Here is a 20,418-nt window from a genome sequence, read left to right on the forward strand (position 1 = left end):
CTGTGTTTTTCAACCTCAGTGCTATTGACATTTGAGGCTAGGTAATTCTTTACTGTAGGGGACTTGTCCTGTGCATTGTAGGATGTTTTGCGCCAGCTGTAGGGGACTGTCCTGTGCATTGTAGGATGTTTTGCGCCACCCCTGGTCTCTACCCACTAGATGTCAGTAGCAAAGACCCCAGGGTGACAAACAAAGTTATCTCAGGACATTGCAAAATTGCCCCAGTTCAGAACCACTGATTCACATTCAAACTACCGATTTAAATCTTAGCTGATTTTAAAAAGGACCGGGTTACCACATGTGCAAAGGCACGCGCACGTGCGTGCACACGAGCCACACGCATACGTGGCCAGTAAGCACATGAGAAGATGTTCAACATCATTAGTCATTAGTCATAGGGAAATGCAAATTCAAACCACAGTGAGATGCCAGTTTACACCCACCAGAGCTGTATCTTGCTAAAATGGTCAGTTTCTTCATCTGATGTCCCCACTAAGCAATGAGCACCTTGGATAATTGGGAATCTGGGCTCTTGTTTGAATCTGTAGTATAGTGTCTTAAGTTCCCTTGTGTGATATTTGAAGAAATATGCTTCCAACTTTTCCCTGTATTGTATTAAGAGAGATTTTCATACCTATCGGTGAAATGCAAATACTAAAATGGTGCTTCTCTCTACTGTTCTGCGTCTTCTTTTCTGGACCCCGTTACTTCCTTTGCTTTCATTTATTTGGGGGAAATTTCACACTGTATAGACCCCTGGAAGAAAATTCTCATCAGTGCAGATGCATGTAGAAGTTTAACCTCGCTGATCCTAAGCCAGCACCTTAGCATTTCTATTGTTTTATTTTAATTGTTGTTTTCATAGTTAGGGCTGCGTTGCTGATGTTTGATGGGATCACATCTGCTTTTCTATGACCCTTAGGACTCTTTTTCCTTACACAACTGTTTCCCCTACAATGTATATATTTGCCATCTTCCGCTCTACTTTTTCCTAATGCAGGTCTTGGGCACTCCCTGTGGAACGTTGCTTGTCATTTCTCCTTGTTGACTCTGTAATATTGATTAATTTAGAAATCCAGGTCTTTATTCCTATGTGTTCTCTTGTAACAGCATAAAAACATAGAATCACCGTGGAATGAGGATTGTGGTCAACACTGGCCAATAGACTTTCTGCTAATGGTACTAAGGAATAAGCTGTGGGTCTGTGGACTGGTCCTTGACATTCATCTTAAGGTTTAGGGTTACTCTTTGCGCTAGTTTGCTTGGGCTCCTGTAACAAAGTACAACAGACTGGGGGGGCTTAAACAACAGAAATGTATATTTTCACAATTTTGGAGGCTACAAATCTGAGATCAGGGTGCAGAACTGGTTCCTTCCTTGAGGGCCATGTGGGAAGTATCTGTTCAGTCCTCTGTTCTGGATGGTGGATGGCTGTCTTCTCCCAGGGTCTCTACATCATCTTCTCTCTGTACGTGTCTGTGTCCAAATTTCCTCTTTCTATAAGGATACCAGCCTTATTGGATTAGGGCCCACCCTTGTGACTGCCTTTTAACGTAATCGCCTCTGTACAGACTGTCTTCAAATAAAGTGACAGTTATTTTCAGGTACGGGGGTTGGGACTTCAACATATACATTTTTTGTGGGTGGCACAATTCAGCCCACAATATACCTCAACCTAGCAAAGTATATGGCCTCAGAGGGCAGCAACATAATGGCTTTATTCAGATATTCGAAGAATTGACACTTAGAGAAGCAACTAGATTTATTTTGTACTACTTAGATGTTAAAACTGGATGGTAGCTGCATGCATGGAAAAAACCCAAAACTTGCTAAATGGAATTATCTGACCAAATGTGCTTTGCTTTGTGAAAAACGTTTCCCTATTAAGAAGAAACCTTTTTAGAGTTTTAAAGTTTAGAGCTGCACTACCCAGTAGAAATATAATTTAAGCCACTTAGGAAATTTATAATTTTCTAATAGCCATAGTAAAACAAGTAAAAGGAAACAGGTAGAATTAATTCTAACAATATAGTTTATTTAACCCAATATATTGTTTTCATTATATAATCAATATTAAAAATTATTAATGAACTATTGTATGTTCTTGTTTTCATTCCTTGTCTTTGAAATTATACAGCACATCTCCGTTGAACTAGCCACATTCTAAGTTTTCAGTAGCCACAGGTGGCTCATGAGTCCATCTTGGACATGCAGGCACACAACATACATTCTCAGTTGGGACCAAATCACCTCCAAAAAATGAAAAATGGTCTTGAGGGACAAAAATATCTTATTCTTTTTTTTTAATTTTTGTATAGAACACAGATACACGTACAGCATATAAATAGATAGGACATCTGTGATATTAAAATTTCATTGTGGATAATTAGGAAAATAAATGTCTAAAAGGGCTCCTTCATGGGGCAATAATGAAAAAAGTAAATTGCAAAGCAGTAGCTTCTTATATCATATTAGTCTCACTATTGATATATTGATGAGATAGGGATGCGAGTAAGTTTCTATCAAATGAAGAGAAGTAAATGGAAACTTACTGTGCATTATTCACTATTACTAACTTAAGACAGGTATGTTTATCAGTGCTCTCTTTTTCAAGGCAGATGTTTATTGGGAAAAAAGAAACTTACAACTTGAAATAAACAAGTTAAAGTTGAATTCTTAGTTAGAAACAATATACTTACAAGACACAAGTTTGTCTACCTTTTAAGCTCACTGGTGCCTTTACATCATTGTGTTCCTGACCCAAAACCTCACCCTTTGTAGGTCTATGTCAGTGGGTCTCAAAGTATGGTCCCCAGACCAGCAGCAGCAGCAGCAGCAGCAGCAGCAGCAGCAGCAGCAGCACTAAGGTCCTGTAAGAAATGCACATTTAGGGGTGCCTGGGTGGGTCAGTCGGTTAAGTGTCCGACTTTGGCTCAGGTCATGATCTCGAGGTCTGTGAGTTCAAGCCCCGCGTCGGGCTCTGTGCTGACAGCTCAGAGCCTGGAGCCTGCTTCAGGTTCTGTGTCTCCCTCTCTCTCTGCCCCTCCCCCACTCACACTCTGTGTCTCTCTCTCCTTCAAAAATAAATAAACATAAAAAAATTAAAAAAAAAAAAAAAGAAATGCATATTTACAGACTCCAGCCCAGATCTATCAAGTGAGAAACTCTGGGGAAGGGTCCCAGCAGTCTGTGTTTTAACAAGTCCTTTTAGTACATCTGATGGACCCAAAAGTTTGAAAACCACCATCTTATATGGAATACATATCTTATGGATGCTGATGGAGAGAAACAGACTGTCTGAGAGTTGTCTCCATTTTTTGGCAGTAAAATGCTTAAAGAGTTACAGTCCATCAGCGGTTCCCTTGAAAATGAAGGATGACCATACATTTCAAACTTCAAACAAGAGCTTATGTTCTGACAATTAAGAATACTTGTGATATGGGTTGAGTGGCTACTTTGGTACGGGAGAATATAGACATTGCAGCTATGTGGGAGGTGGGAAAAAAGCAGGTGGAATTGAAAATGGATATTCATGTATTTCTGGGTCAAATCCTGCCTTCGATGGCAAGAATGCCAAGTTCCAGCTGATCTTGGAATGTTAGGGGTGATTATGGAGGAAGTAAGCAGGTAGACGAGATAAAAGATCATTTAACAGAGGAACCATGGCCGGAAGAGTGAGGTCACGAAAATATTTAACAAGGCAGCTTTAATTTTGAAGGAGGAGAAGGAATAAGCTAGAAATAGCAGTATCAGAAGCAAATGAGGCAGCCTAGTACAGTGTTCTAAAATATAAATTTGAGGTTTGCCCTGATGACTTTAAATATTTGATTGTCTGTGACCCTTGCAGTGAATTGTCACCAAGGTTTCGATTAGAATCTTGTCAGATGCTCTTGTCAGACACCATGATAAGAAAAGGAACTGATTTGAGGATGATATATTAAAACTACAGGCTAATTCCAGATTCACTGGAAGTGGGGATGTGTGCTGTGTGCAGCCTGTCAGAAAGTTTCATTTTGCCCGACTCTAGAGGATGATGGGTAATGAAACAGAACTGAAAATACTGCTGTGATTTATTGCAAATATTGCTCTGAACATTTATGCATATAATCTCATAGGTGAAGCTTAAACTATTTTAAAAATTGTTCTTTTATTATCGTATTAAATTGGTTTTCAATTTTTTTTTTTTAACATTCAGGAGTAATTTTAAAATTTGAAGTTCCAGCCGAAGTTCTGTGCCACAGCACCATCCTTGTAAAAGATATTTTTCAAACTGCATGTTAAGAATAAATCTTAAAAGGGGCACCTGGGTGGCTCAGTCGGTTGTGTCCAACTTGGCTCAGGTCATCATCTTGGGGTTCGTGAGTTTGAGCCCTGTGTCAGGCTCTGTGCTGACAGCTCAGATTCTGTGTCTCCCTCTCTCTCTGCCCCTCCCCCTCTCACACTCCGTGTCTCTCTCTATCTGAAAAATAAATAAACATCAAAAAAATTTTTAAAAAAGAATAAATCTTAAAATTATCAGGATAAAACAGAAGGGCAGGACCTCAAAAACTTAAACAGAGAACTATTGTATGATCATTCTGGGTATGAAACAGTTGAAAGCAGGGACTCAGATATTTGTCAATCTGTGCATAGCAGCATTTTTTGCAATAGTGAAAAGATGGAAATAACTCAAGTGTCCAGTGACAGATGGATGAATGAATAAAATGTGATGTATACATACAAAGGAATATTAGTCAGCCTTACAAAGGAAGGGAATTCTGACACCTGCTACAACATGGATGAACCTTTAAACACATTAGGCCAGTCACAAAATAAACCGGTCACAAAATGATAAATATTGTATGATTCTGCTTATGTAAGGCATCAAGAGTGGTCAAATTCATAGAGACAGAAAGTAGGTAGTGATTGTCAGGGGCTTGGGGAAGAGGGAATGGGGAGTTAGTGTTTAATGACTGTGGAATTTCATGTGGGAAGATGAAAAAGTTCTGGAAATGGATGGTGGTAATGGCTGTGCAGCTGTGTGAATGTACTTAATGCCACTGAACTTTATGCTTAAAAAAAGGAATTTTTATGTTAGCGGTATAATAAAACCATAATAAAAAAAGAATGCCATGATAAACTTTCATTTGCTATTTTAATAAGTCAGTTTTTAAGCATAATCCGTTAATAACAATAAATGTTTTTATGAGGCAAGCATTTGGTTCAAGTACTTTACCCAAATTCTCCTATTTAATTCACACAGACACCTTCTAAGGTAGGTATTATTATGGTTTTTTTTTTCAGTTGTAGCTGTGTAAGATGAGGTACCCAGGGGGGACAGGCATCCCCAAGGGGATGGCCTTCAGAACCGAGCTTTCTAATAAGACTTACCATGTGGACTAAAAACATTGATCTACTCTTCCCATCAGGAAAACAGTCCCCAATTCCAAAATTATTTCTGCAAGTTCTAATTTTCATTATAAGTATCTTTGATCAGATAGACGATATGCCATACTTTAGTTACAATGTGTATGAAATAGTTGAAATAAACAGGTAATTTATGTCTCCTTTAAAAAATGTAATTCCTGCAAAGGCCCAACCAAGTATTTCAGTATAAAAATCCATATCCAGTGACATGTGTTTTCTTGTGCAGATGGTATGCCTTTCTGAAAATTGCCAAAAGAAAAGAACACATATTTTAGAAATGTTTAATATTATAATTACAGTGCATGCTGTTTTTGCTTTATAATGTACATGCTTTAAACTCCCGAAGACTATTTGTCTATGATGTTTTATTTCATCTTGTGAAATTTAAATTTGCAACAATTTTGTGTATATCTTTCTGAAAATGTAGACCATGGCCTTATTTATTGTTACCTTGGAAACAGCAATGCCCAAATAATATGTTTACTCTCTTTAGTACAATAAAAAATAATTTTGTAGAACAAATGTAATTTAAAATATTACCTTCAAGCATGGATTTTAATTAATTTTAATCATATAAAATATGTAATGATGTTTAATATTAAAATTATTTGGAAAATTAGAGCTTTGAATAGAAAACATGTCAATTTGTCTTCATAAATATGTGCGTACCTGGGCTTTTCTTTTATAAGTAATGCACAGATATTCTAATTATTAGTAAAGAAGCTTAGTTATGTAATTAATAATGCTGTGAAGTGAGGATGCCATGTCTAGTTTTTTGAAACTTTTACTAATAATTGCTGACCTTTGAGAAACTCATAACAACTATTACTTGCTAAGTAACTCCTGGGTAGGACTTCCTACAATGATATATGTTGATATTTGTGTTTTTTCTTATATTTCTAGGACTCCACTATTGTCACTCCAATTATTTTGAGGACTGACCCTCAGGGATTTTTCTTTTACTGGACAGACCAAAATAAGGTAAAAAGTGAGATATGTCTTTCTTACATTTTCTAGTTTGTTGCTGATTTGCAAAGTATTTAAGTTACCTCCATAAGTATATCCATTTCATGCATGACCCTTTGTAATTTATTTAAAGATTCTACTTAGAAATAAATGTCTTAGGAGTTTCCAAGGATTCTAGCCCAAAGTATTAGATATGCTGAATCCTAGAACAATTGCCATTTTTTCAGGACAAGAACGTGGAAATGTGAATTACATTTGTTGTAGAAGAAAATTAGCCAGTATTAGTGACTTAAATCCCCCCTCCAGTTCTACTCATAAAGAATAAAGAAAAATGATGAGAAAATCACTTGTGACCCACATTATAAGTTTGGCTTTCCTTTTCTCTTCCTTCTCCCCTTTGCTGCTTATTAAGGGTTCGCCTGGCCTTGGCACAGGAATTTGGTCTTGATCATTTATTCACATTAGAAAATTAAGAATAAGATTCCTTTAGCTTATACCTTCAGTGTTTCAAGATTTTTTTTTTTCATATTTAGCTTTCTGTCTACCATTTCATGAGTTTAGGATCTCATTTATTATGAAGCCAATTGAGATAATTCCATATTGAATTATTAAATAGAATGTCTGCAAATCACAAGATTTATTTGGGGTTTAATGGGCAGAAAAATATTCATAGAAAGTAGTTATTATTTCAAGAAACAGTGGTTCTGGACTTGAACCTGTGAGGCCACAGAACACAGAATGTTGTGACCCTATAAGCTCTGTTATTTGGAGAGATGGGTAAGCTTTATTGAGAGTGCTAAATACATATTTAAACCAATAAAATACCAGGTACCACATTGTGAAGGGCTCTTAGTCTTTTCACATCCTTGAGTTAGGTCACTATTGCCAAAGTTACTGGAATTTGTTGGCCTTTCCTTCTGCCTTTGGGGCAACCTGGACTTCACCTGTGAGCAGTGGTCTGGAACTGGCTGTGTGAAATGGCATATTTGGGGTCAGGGTGGAGCCTGGAGGAAACTCTCAGGGTGCTGGATGGTAATACCTCCCTCCCAGGGCCAGTCCTGAACGTGTCTGTTTACACTCATCTAAAAGGCGAATTTTAGCCCTGTAGCCCTCGAATTACTTTTTGAATATGGGTGCCCTGGAATCATCTCTGGCCATAGATCTAGGGCTAAACCATAGACTCTAAGCTAATGTCAAAAAAATGAATTTCATTTGCAAGACTTGCTACTTAATGTTCATGTTTATTACTGGGTGTGTTAATCACTTTGGGTTTGACATTCTGTTTGGTTTCCTGCTGTTATGTATAAAACAATGGCTTGAAAGAATTTTTTTTTTCCTCCTAAAAGCTATTTTTAGAACTGTTGCAGCTATATTCATGAAAGATATATTTATAATGCCTAGGGCATTTTTAAAGGTTGGGTATTTGTACAAGGGACTTAACTGTCAGTTTGATTTTTCAGCTTGTAAATCAAGCTTCTATAAAAGCAACAGAAGGTATTTTGGGGTTTTTTAATAATTCATGGCAACTCAGTTAAACTCCCTTCTAAGACCAATCATAAATATTTCTTTGCTTAAGAAAGAGAAAGGGTTTAGGACCGAAGGTTCTTTGATGCATGTCTATTGTTCTGAGAACCCAGGATTTTGACTTATGTCTATTTTCAGATGTGGGAAAATTTATTTCAGATTTTTACCACAACCGTTTTCTCTTGCTTGTAGTGCTGTTTATGACCAATTGAAACAGATAATATGTTAGCAATTACTTTTATCTCTTTATTACTTTTCCTCTCATGGATATTAATCTTACAGTTCTACCTAAGAAGATAGTAAATTTCATTTTTCACTTTTTAAATACCGAAGTCATCCCATTTTCATAGATCAGAGTTACGAGGTTTATTTTTTAGTCAATGATCATATATCAGTATACAAAAGATGAGAGGATTTAAGAAAAAAAAATTAAACTTTCATTGCTTCCAAGTTTGTCATTTTCTTCTGGCTTTATGCCCGGTCTTGGAGCCAGAAGGAGTGATACATCCACTTCTAGGAGATGGACGGGTGCAAGTGATATATTAGAGGAAATGTATGCTAGAAGATGGTGCTCTCAAATGAGGGGTGGGAAGCCAAGCTTTTAGTCGCTGTTTTTGCATAGGATCATTTGATGGTACCTGGCTGAGAGGTGCAATCATGATGTTACTTAGAGGCCCACTTTCTTCAAAATATTTTTTTCAAACAGTGACTCTTAGTGATGTGAATCTATCACATATATTACAGAGATGTCTCAGAGGAAAAAAAAATACTTGTAAGTTTATTCATTGATTTTACACACTGTGTTTTCCTTTGGTTTGGAAGTGTGCATTGGCATTTATTATAATGTACCTCTCTTCTCCCTTTGGGCTTCTTCCTACCTAATTTCTCCTTTGTCCACGGAGCCTGTGCCAAAACGACGCCTGGTCTGCTCAGAGGCGAGCTGAGTGGCTTTAAGAAGCTCTTGGGAAAGAAGCTCTTGTTACAAGATCTTTCTTTTTATAGCACTGGAGGAAAATTCTCACATTTTACTCAATGTCTTACCCATGTCATTTCTCCTGTAGCGGCTACATGATACCACCTCAAATTATACATTGTACCTTACTATCCATTCTACTGTAGACCACAGCCACTGATTTTGCGCCACTGAATTCATCCTCCATAGACAGTGACATGCTCCCTTCCTCTAACTCCCCCTTTGATTTTTCATCATAGAAATGATGGGTGGCAAAGAAGACAGACAGCACAGATGATAGATTTAGGAATTTAAAAACTAGAGCTAGTAGCAAGTCATTTTTAGGTAACAAACATGTGCTTTGGTGAAACATTGAAAAAATATTTGAGGTTGGGGGAAGCAGATAAACATGACCATGATCTTAAGGGATATATGTTCATTCTTCGTACCAGCTCTGGCCTTATTTTAATCACTTTCTTCTTTACTGTTGGCTCTGTACATCTTATTGACTGCAAGTAGCAACAGCATGTTTCTGAATAAGACTGTTCTAAGCACGGTGGTTTTTCTTATGTCAGTGTCTGTTAGGTCAAGAGGATGAGCTTATCTGTAATTGTGGGTGAGAGGGGCTCCTGCACGGCTGGAGTATGTAAGGGGTTGCTGGCATCAGTCTATGACTTTTCTTTGGAGCTATGCCAGATTGGGACAAGGAACCAACACAGGAAGTATCAGCCATGAAAACCATGTAACTACAGGAAGTATCTGCATCACAATTTTGGAGGAAAAGCTAAAGAAGAAAAAAGAAGTCAATGTTAAAGAGCTAAAACAAACCTATTCTGCTAGAAGATGAAACAAAGTAGACCTATGCCTTGCAACTCGATACCCTGCTTCTGTGCCAAGGTTGGTGTAAAAATAAAACTAGTTACTACTAGTTCAGATCCAAGAAGTCCAGCCCAGCAGACTCCTCCTTGTATCCCTAAAGCAGGAGCTTGGAAGGAGAGAGGAGAGGAGCACATAATTACATTACATCAAAAAGGAATAGGAGGAAAAAGACACATTTTAAATGTAGGACTCCTACTACTTTCTCTTTTTTGTTGCTACAGATTTTATTTATTTTTAATTTTGTGAATAACACACAAATGTGTTCTTTGCATTAGAGAATAAAGTAGTGTAAATGCCCTTAGCCCCTCCTTCTTTGACCCAATCTTAGTGTACCCTCCAGGGTCAACCACTGGTAACAGTTCCATGGTAGCGTTCCCTGTCTCCTCTGAAGGAATTTTACACGCATATCTATGGAAATAGTTCATTTTGTTTTGTTTATATCTGTTTGTATCCTAAATACCACCATATCGTTTTTACTGTTTCACCAACTTGTGTTTTACTTTATTAGTTTGTCTTAGAGAACTTTTCATGTAAGTACATGTAGATCTACCTCTTACTTTTAAATTTCCCTGTCATATCCTGTGGAATGGATTACCAAATTTTATTTAATAATAATTTCTCACTGGTGGGCTGTGGGTGTTTGTTTCTAATTTGGGGCTACAGGGAACAATCCTGTAATACAGGGTAATAGTCAGCCTGCATAGCCCTCTCTGGGTAGATGGGTCAGGGGTTCCCTGAGGTAAATTTTCAGAACTACAATTGCTGATTGAAGGCTATACATATCCTAAATTTTAGTTAATAGTTGCATCATTTTATAGCCCTATCAGTGGTGTGTGAGAGGAACTGTTTCTTCAGGCCTCACCAACATTATTAAGAAACCTTTTATTTTTGCATTTATGTATATTTGCATGTATTGATGCAGCTGTTTTATCTCTGTTTTGATTTGCCAGTGTCTGCCTTGATGGTAAGATGTGTCTCTTTTTATGCCTTTATGGACTGTGCCTGTTTTCTCTTACATGAATCTTATGTCCCTTGCTTATATTCCTTGTTGAGGGTGCTCTATGTACTCTAGATGGTAATCTTTCGCTGTTATAGATGTTGCAAATACTTTCTTCCTGTTTGTGGTTTGTCTTTGAATTTCTTAATTTCTAACTTATGCATGGCAAAAGATGACTTTCCCATTTTCAATTTTGATGTGTTCACATTTCATTCCTTTTTTTTTTCTTTTTGCTTTACTTAAGGACTTTCTTATTCCTCATCGTTATGGCCATCATTATTATTAATTTAAGTTTCCGATCTTAGTCTCTTCAAGCTGCTATAACAAAATACCGTAGACTTGGTATCTTATGAACAACAGATATTTATTTCTTACATTTCTGGAGGCTGGAGTCCAAGGTTAGAGCCGTCTTCCGGGTTGGAGCCTTTTCTTTGTATCCTCATGAGAGGAAGGGGCTGGGGAGGTCTCTGGAGCCTCTTTTATACACTAATCACATCCACAAGGACTCTGCTCTCAAGACTTAAGCACCTCCAAAAGACCTCACCTCCTAATCTTGTCTTTGGACAGTAGGTGTTCCAAGTATAGATTTGGGGGAGGGGGTGGGGAGGACGCAAACTTTCAGACCGTAGTAGTCATGTCATGTGTTTTGAGGACTAGTGTGAGGTGGGGCTCTAAATTTAATTTCTTTATTTTTTAAAAATATTTATTTTTGAGAGAGAGAGAGAGGGAGAGAGCGTGAAGAGGGGAGGGGCAGAGAGAAAGGGAGACACAGAATCAAAGCAGGCTCCAGGCTCTGAGCTGTCAGCACAGAGCTCAACACGGGGCTCAAACTCACAAACCGTGAGATCATGATCTGAGCTGAAGTCAGATGCTTAACAGACTGAGCCAGTTGGGCGCCCCTAAATTTAATTTCTTTCAATGGGTAGCCTTACGTGTTGGTGGTTCCCTGTTCTTTCTGTTTGGCGCTAGCTACGATGGCACCCTTTCTTCTGTGGGATTTTTGTAGTTCAGGGTGTGGAGGCTGCGGGAGGAGGGAGCTGAGGTGTCAGGTTGACCTGAGATGATGTTCCCATTGTGCTCCTACTACTGACAGACACCTCCACCACCTGGTTAGATGGCCCATAGATCTGTTCCTATGTTTTAATGCCTGTGGGCTTCTGAGATGTTATTTCCCCCTTCATTTTTGTTCCATTTATCTTCTGCCTTTCATACTTTCTTATTTAACAAGTACAACCCCGTTTGTTTACCCATGACCCTAGTTCATAGATGTAAATTAATATCTGCATGTTGAGTCATTTTGAGGGACCTAAGACAGGAGCGATTGGCTCTACTATCTGTTTCATCTGCCATTTTCTTCTGATCTGTGATTTTGCATGAGACGCCATTTGGAATCCTTGTACAGAGCAATAATTAAGTTTCTTTTAATGGCAAGTATAGACTGCATTCTCTTACGGTAATCTTAAATTGCTATACAGAGTTCAAAAGCAAAGTTCAAAAATTAAATATTTACACAAGCCTCAATGACATTTTTTTCAGCATGAGAGTCCAGAGTTCACAAATATTATAAATGATGAACCATAGACCTCCATAGGAAACTCTAGGAATATCCTATTAAAAACTTAGTCTGGCTTCCACAAAAAATCCCCAGGCACCACTTGTTTCATTAATCATTTAGCGATGGTGCTTCTTCTTTGGGACATACTTCTCTAGTGTATTCCAGAAGCATCAATGTTGACCTTTCTCGTGTATGGTAAATGAGGTAGGATACTCAGCAGTCTATTGAGCATAATGATGTGGTTATAAATTAAAAAAGATGAGTTCCATTCATTTTTATTTGGTAATTTTCCCCTAAGCCTGAAACAATAACTGAAATTACCTTAGAAAACAGCACGATGCATGTGAGGATTGCTTTCTGAGGGCTGGCAACATTCTTTGGCCTGGAGCAGTACACCAGACATCGCCAACTAACTAACCAGCAGCATCTAGGGACTGAATCTTTTTCTTCACTTTTCTGAATTCGATTCCCGTTATTGAAGAGATTCATAGAGTAGATGTGGCATGAAGTCTATACCCACATCCTTATGACTCCAGAAGCCACATATTGGACCCTAGGGGCCAGCGCTTGTATTCTTTTGCTTTTTCTGATCACTAGTGCTCACTTTGTTACCCATGATGCTGCTTGGAAGTTCCTGAGAATTAACAACAACCCCAAGCAAAGGAGTTTGATAGACAAATACCACGGTTCCTTCAGCTCTTGGGTGGGATAAAGCAAAGGTGCAAGCTTTATGTTTTTTTCCCCAGGACTCTTTGGTGGGATTAAGCCACCATCCACAGCAGTAACTGGCATGCAAATACATCATTTATGGCCTTCCTTCCCTTCCTCTCTCAATTCCTCATTCCTGATTTGTCCTGGAACCACCTCTAAAATAAGCTAATTTTACTAGAATCCGTCTCTAGGAACTGCTTAATATAGATGCTTAATGCTTGATATCTTAATATAGATGCCCCCTAATTAAGGGCATTAAAAAGATTTCTTCATAAGAGGCACTGAAACTATTAGAAGAATACTTTTGTTTTAAGCCAAGCAGTTTTCTTAAAACAACCCTAATTTGGGAGGCTGGAAGCCAGTTAAGAAAATCATCTGCAAAGTCAGATAGATGTGGGTTCGAGCTCTTGCTTTACCTTGTATTAAGAGTGACCTCAGGTGAATTTCTTCTCAAGCTAAGCCTCGATTTCTTCAGCTGTAAGATGAGGTATAACTTCCTTAGGACTGTTGTTAAACTTGGTATGTGAAGTGCCTAACACAATGCCTAGCACGTTGTAAACTTTAGATCCTTTGTGGGGTCTTTTTTTTTAATTTAATTTTTAAAATTTCATTTTAGTTTTAAATATTTCGGCTTTATTGAGGCAGAGTTATTAGTCAATAATTTACTGACAAATAAAATTGTAAGATATTTGAAGTGTACATCTTGGGGATTTGGTATCTGTAGACATTGTGAAAATAACCCCCATGGAGTTAATTAACACATCCATCACCTCACAGATTTATTTATTTTTCTGTTTGTGTGAAAATGTTTAAGTTCTACTCTCTTGGCAAGTTTCAGTTATATACTACAGCGTCTTCAACTATAGTCACATGTTTTATGTTATATCCTCAGACCTTATTGACCTTCTAGCTGAAAGCTTGTACCCTTTCACCAACCTCTTCCTATTCCGCGCCCCACCACGCCCAGCCCCGGCATCCACTTTTGTAGTGTTTTTAGGAGTTTAGAGTTTGACTTTTTTTTTTTTTTTAAGATACTGTGTATAAATGATACCATGCAGTATTTGTCTTTCCATGGCTTATTTCACTTAGCATAACACCCTCAAGGTCATTTGTGGTGGCTTTTTATTATTGGTATATAATAAACAACTAGTCTCTGACTAAGCAATTAGTCTCTAACTAATTGTTAAGGACCATAAATGTGCTGTTTCAAAAACCAGTTGACCATCTATTTATGTATATTTTTAAATATATATTTTTTTCGTCTTCAAGGTGTTAGTGACTTGTTTTCTGTTTAGACTCAGCTGTGGTCTTTTGATCTGAAGCACTGAAGCTTAGGTCTGTTTGGGCACACAAGATGTTTATTTATGTATTTCATAATGTTTTGGGAACAGAGCCATGGAAGGCAAAAGAAGGGATTTATTGTTTAGAATAATTTTCCTCTGAGGATAATTCACTAATAAATACTCCATCATAGATGAAAGTTTCTCGGGCCCGCGGGAATCTAAAGCATCTCATGGAATAAGCTTTAAGATGATTTAAAGTCTTGGATAAGAGAAAAAGGTATTATTCACAAGAAGAATTGGACTCCACCATGGCTGTCTGTGTCTTTTTTCCTAATATAAATCACTTTTGGATTATCACAGCTATATTGACATCAAGCAGCTTTTCCTCCTCCATACTGATCAGATCCTTAGAGATTAAACTTGTAGTGTTTTCAAGTGTAATTTAGTCATTGGTCTGTCTGATTGCTGAGGAACGAATCTCCCCTCATCAAATCCACTTTCAGATTAAGCTCCATGTATTCTCAACACTACCTTCTTGCTACTGCCTTGAGCCCAAAGGTTTTTCCTCAGTAACTCCAGCTAGTGTAGAATAACCAGATACTATGATTGCCTAGGCTATGTAGATGCAACGTAAGAAGAAATGTTATTATGATGGACTCTTTCACAGATTCTTCTTGGAGGTTGTGATTCATGGATTTTCAGCAAGATTGCTAACTGAAATGTAACCTCTTCAAGATGTCTTTTAAAATCAGGCTGGTTATGAAACAGCGTCATTGCAGTTTCTTTGGGATTATTTGTAGGGTGTAAGTGCATTGACATGATTTTCAAGTCACCTTCACTTCACTTCATCATACCAATAACGACAGCGATGCTCTTTTGACTACACTGTGATCAGAGTTTAGAAATATGAAACACTCTGGCCTTAATTCAAAACACTTTACTCTTAATATAATTTAATTAAAAATTTTGCCTCAGTTTTATGAGTTGCTTATATTTAGCTCTTCCCAGTCTTGTAAGGAAAAATTAAATTGGATGCTTTCCATCCTATGAAGCTATTATAAAATGGGATATTTGTATTGTATGATACCAAAATTAGTTTGAGACACTGGATTGGAGGATTGGGTGGAGGAAATGCATTTGGTACATTGTTCATAATTTTGTTTTCTGTTATATAAAAAACCCCATTTGCTTTTGTTATGGATAGAATTCCCAGATCCTTGTCTTGCTCCTTTGCTTGAATTACCAGCATTTTCGTTTTATTTTTATTAAAAAAATTTTTTGTAATGTTTATTGTTTTTGAGAGAGAGACACAGACAGAGAGCAAGCAGGGGAAGGGCAGAGAGAGAGGGAGACACAGAATCGGAAGCAGACTCCAGGCTCTGAGCGGTCAGCACAGAGCCTGATGCAGGGCTCGAGCTCACAGACTGCGAGATCATGACCTGAGTTAAAGTCGGCTCTTCAACTGACTGAGCCACCCAGGTGCTTCATGGGTGTTTTAGATAGAATGAGCATTTTTGGTTGTTTTCTGGTTTATTTGCTTGTCAATCCAAGATGGTTTGATCCTATAGATGGGGTCCTCATCAAGCCTTTTCGATATTTAATCAGAAAGACAATTTTTTTTTCTCTCCCTTTTGGTAAAATAAATTTAGATGGGTAGTTTGAATCACTTAAGCACTTAAAATAGACTAAAGAATATGATTAGTTATTTCCCATTTTTTCCCATTTTATCATCGTTTATTTTATTTAACTTATTTAAAAAGACGAAAACACAAACCAACATTGAACAATCAATTTATTACGAAGTTGGTGTTAAAATATTATAAATACATTTTTAAAATTTTAATTAATTAATTAATTAATTTTTAAATATAATTTATTGTCAAATTGGCTAACATACAGTGTATAAAGTGTGCTCTTGGTTTTTGGGGTAGATTCCCATGGTTCATCATTTACATGGAACACCCAGTGCTCATCCCAAGTTCCCTCCTCAATGCCCATCACCCATTTTCCCTTCTCCCCCATACCCCCATACACCCTCAGTTTGTTCTCTGTATAAATACATTTTTTTAAATATGCACTAATTCAATTTGCACACACCTTTGAATTCTTGTTGTTATTATCATGGCTACCATCATCACCAGTAACAGCAAACACATAAGGAATGTCTTCCACATGCCACTGTGCTAACACACACACACACACACACACACACGCACGCACATGCACGCAAATGCACTCATTTAATCTTTTCCAAAAGCCTCTGAGGATAGTGCTATTATTAGCCCCATTTATAGGTATTGACCTTGACATGCACACACAAAGTTTCAATGATGACCCCTGGTCATGCAGTTGGTTACTAGCAGAGGCAGGATTAGAACCCAGGTAGTTGGGCTGTATGTCTTGGCTTTTTAAAGAATCTGTTTAATGTATAAAGTTAATTTTTCTGGGAAAATTTGCTTAAAAAGAAACCTCAGTAGGCTTCTTATATTCGGGAGAAGAGGCAGCCTGTATGAAGTGACTCTCAACTTGGACTGCACATTGAAATCATGCAGAGAGCTTCAAAAATGCTGGTTCCTGGGCCCCTCCCCAGAGACTCTGATTTAATTGCTCTGAGGTGTGGTCATCTGATTCTAATGTGCAGCCAAGGTGAACACTGATAGAAAGCAAGCTGACATCACAAATTAAGTCAGTAAACTTCCTGAGAGGCTGCGTTCACTCTATCTTTCCTGTCCATGGCCTAATTTTTGTCAGAAGTAATATTCAGCTGAGCACCCAGAGGCCCTACAAGATTTTGAATTATTTGTCTATGATTGAACAATATTCCCTATACTGTACTTAGGAAGCCAGGAAATTACTAGCATTTTTTAGAATCTCAGTATCCAAGATTGAATCAAAATAGATATTTTTTTATATTCAGTTGATTAAAATTCATTTCATTTTACATTCTCTGAATGTTCCAGGTATGAGCTATTTGTCTTATCCTTACCAAACCTGTCCTCAGCAATGAAGCCCTGTTTATTAACCTTTATGTTTTTGTTTTTCTAGATCCTCTGTTAGACCAAGTGGCTGTTGGAATTCAATATTTAATTAAATTCTCTGCCCTCTTGAATAAGCAAATGTGGTTGTAAAAATTATTTTATGTAATTATGTCATTTTATAACTTAAATTTGTATTACCAATACAAAAACAGATATCACCTTGTTAAATTATAACATCGTGTCATTTCTTATTAATTTGGAGGGCTCTTCCTTTATTGACACATAAGCCCACCAGGGAAACCAGAGAACCAGATCCTATGCAGGTGTGACAGGAAGCTTGTGATTTAATCACCCCTACATAATACATTTGAGAGTGGTAAAATTCATGTGTCTCCCAATAGAATTTTTGGCTTTCAGTTCTGTCTTCTATGAAGAACATGGATTGGGATGAGAATGATTTCGCATGAGATTTCTCTTTGGTGCGTGCAAAACCGCCCCCCCCCCAACCCCCGGCTGACGTAGGCGCCGCAGTCTGGAAATTGAATTGCGGCACGGCCAACTGCACCTGTTTGAAGAGAATGCCTCCATGAAAAGTTTTATGGGGCAGAACTAGTTGCTATGCTAAGAAACTAACGACTCTGCTGGTATACATAATGGATTCTATTTTTAGACGAACATTTGTTCCTATAGCATGGCATCATTATGCAAGAGGGCAGCAGTTTCGGCACCGTATTGTGAATATTGAATTATCTGAATACCAGAGTAGATGCCACTTTACACTCTGGGCATCTGAAGCTCCATACCACTGAGGAATTCTGGGAGACAGTGCAGAGCACACCTCGGAATTGTCCCAGTTGAGGGGCCTGGGAGCTGTGGGATTTACCCACCAATTCTCAACTGTCAGTGACTGAAGGCAGCTCTCCCCTGGGCTCTTAGGGCCTTAAAGTTTCCACCAGCCCTTCTCCATGGCCAAGGGGGCTTTACAGCAGTGGGCCCCAGGCTTCAAGAAAGCCCTCAGACATAGCTGTAGCTGGAAGCTGTCAGCTGGCATTCATGGGAGCACATGGACGACTCCAGCAGCAACTACTCTGAAGGCTTGCATTTTCAGCAGGTCAGACTTCATAAATTTCGATCACAATTTTTGACACAGAGAGAGAGAGAGAGAGCATGAGCAGGGGAGGGGTAGAGAGAGAGGGAGACACAGAATCCGAAGCAGGCTCCAGGCTCTGAGCTGTCAGCACAGAGACCGACGCGGGGCTCGAACTCACAGACCGCGAGATCATGACCTGAGCCAAAGTCGGACGCTCAACCGACTGAGCCACCCAGGCGCCCCAATTTATTTTATTTTTTTAAATGTTTATTTATTTTTTAGAGAGAGAGAGAGAGAGAGAGGGAACGCGGGGGAAGGCTGGAGAGAGAGGGAGGCACAGAATCTTAAGCAGGCTCCAGGCTCCAAGCTGTCAGCACAGAGCCTGATGTGGGGCTTGAACTCATGAATCGCAAGATTGTGTCCTGAGCTGAAGTCAGACGCTTAACCAACTGAGCCACCCAGGAGCCCTGTGAGAGGCCAGCATTTAAAAAAATCTGGGGAGTTCATACACAAATCTGGATTTCTCATCTGAAGGCATGGCAATACTGGCCGACCCACCCCGATGGCCACATTTGGCTGGAGTGGGTGGTGGCTGCCTGCTTTAGACACAACATGTGGTGGTGTCCACTCAGCCACAGTTCACAACTGGCTGGCCCACCTTATTTATATTACCTCTTAGGCTCCTTCAGACTTTTGAGTGTAAAATATAAGACCTCTGTGGTAACAATCTTTCCCGGAAGCTTCAATACACCAGTGATTATGAAGCTTCATGTAGAATGAAGTTAATTCTGTCACAGTGGGCCTTTTGGAGTGCTGTAGCATAAGGACTGGATTTTACAGTGAAAAAAATGGCTGAAGGTCAGCACATCCAGGCCCTTCTCATAACCGCCATAATCAAAGCAATTGATGCTTCAAGCCCATTTCTTCTCTGTGAAATATGGATCTAAAGTGTGCAAGCCCTGAGGTCACTCTCAGCTTTAAAAGGCTATTATTCCAAAGTGACTTTCACGTGGCATTGTCCTAGGTAAGATTTATAAAGATGACTCCTCGGCAAAGGATTTCACGTTGAATTGGGCCATTAATCTCTGGGAAATAAAAATGGTGGGCTCTGGGACACCAGGCAGAATGACTTACCTTTGTGGAATGAATGGGATTAACTTCACCCTCAATTTAAGGCGGTGGGCACTGACAAGTTTAGCCAGTCAGTGTAACTCACCCTTTCCTCACTGTAGAACTGTGCTGTCTAACACAGGAGCCTCTAGACACATGTTGCTTTTTACATTTCAATTTTAATTAATTAAAATAGAATAAAAAAGCAGTTTCTCTATCACATTACCCATATTTTGGAGTGCTCAGTGGCTACCTGCGAACAGGTGCAGTTAGAGAACGTTTCCATCATTACAGAAGGTTCTATGGAGGTCACTGCATCGAGATTGGCTCCAGAATAGTCTGTTTAGAACCAGTCCAAAGTAAGGGAAAGTTTCCTTGGACTTTAAGGGAAAGAACTTTTCTCTTTTGTTGGATCGTGTGCTGCAAGGATGTTACATGGACCCAAATTTGTTATTTTCTTCTCATGAATACAGATATTGGGATAATTTGATTGTCACCTTGGGAGCTTAAATGGTAAACTAACCCTGCAGGGGAGAAGCCAGGGAAGAGCCAAATCCTTCTGATGTCATCTGAGATGCCAGATCAGGCCATTTCTATTTCATGAGCTAATCAATCCCTTCATTGTCTAAGTCAGTTTAAGATGGCATATTGTCTTTTTACAGTCAAGATTGCTAACTGATACATTGAGCATTCATTTATTTAAAGGAAGGCAAGGACTCAGGTATCGAGAATCCAGCTGCATCTGGCTCATAAACATGAAAGAGAAATAAAAGAAGAGATAGAACTTGTAAAATTTTTATATGCCTAGTGTCTACAATTCCCTGTGTAAGACATTATTGTTAGTTGTTTTGTATGTTTTTCTAAGTTGGAGTTTCTCTATGAGGAATAATTTTAATGGCTTCTAACCATCTTTAGGGAAGAATACGTTTCGAGAAAATTGAAAATGTGTGCAAAAAGTGGAAGTCTG

General features: G+C 38.5%; 1 protein-coding gene across 1 annotated transcript in view; it reads left to right on the top strand.

Moving 5' to 3' along the window:
* Window positions 1-20,418, top strand: part of PLCB1 (phospholipase C beta 1) — a 694,981-nt gene that overhangs the window by 11,342 nt on the left and 663,221 nt on the right. The window contains exon 2 of the mRNA XM_042980903.1: window positions 6,310-6,387. Within this exon, the coding sequence (XP_042836837.1) occupies window positions 6,310-6,387 (78 nt within the window). The remainder of the gene's footprint in view (window positions 1-6,309; window positions 6,388-20,418) is intronic.

Source organism: Panthera tigris, chromosome A3, assembly GCF_018350195.1.
Source record: "Panthera tigris isolate Pti1 chromosome A3, P.tigris_Pti1_mat1.1, whole genome shotgun sequence".
In the NCBI taxonomy this organism is placed as follows: domain Eukaryota; kingdom Metazoa; phylum Chordata; class Mammalia; order Carnivora; family Felidae; genus Panthera; species Panthera tigris.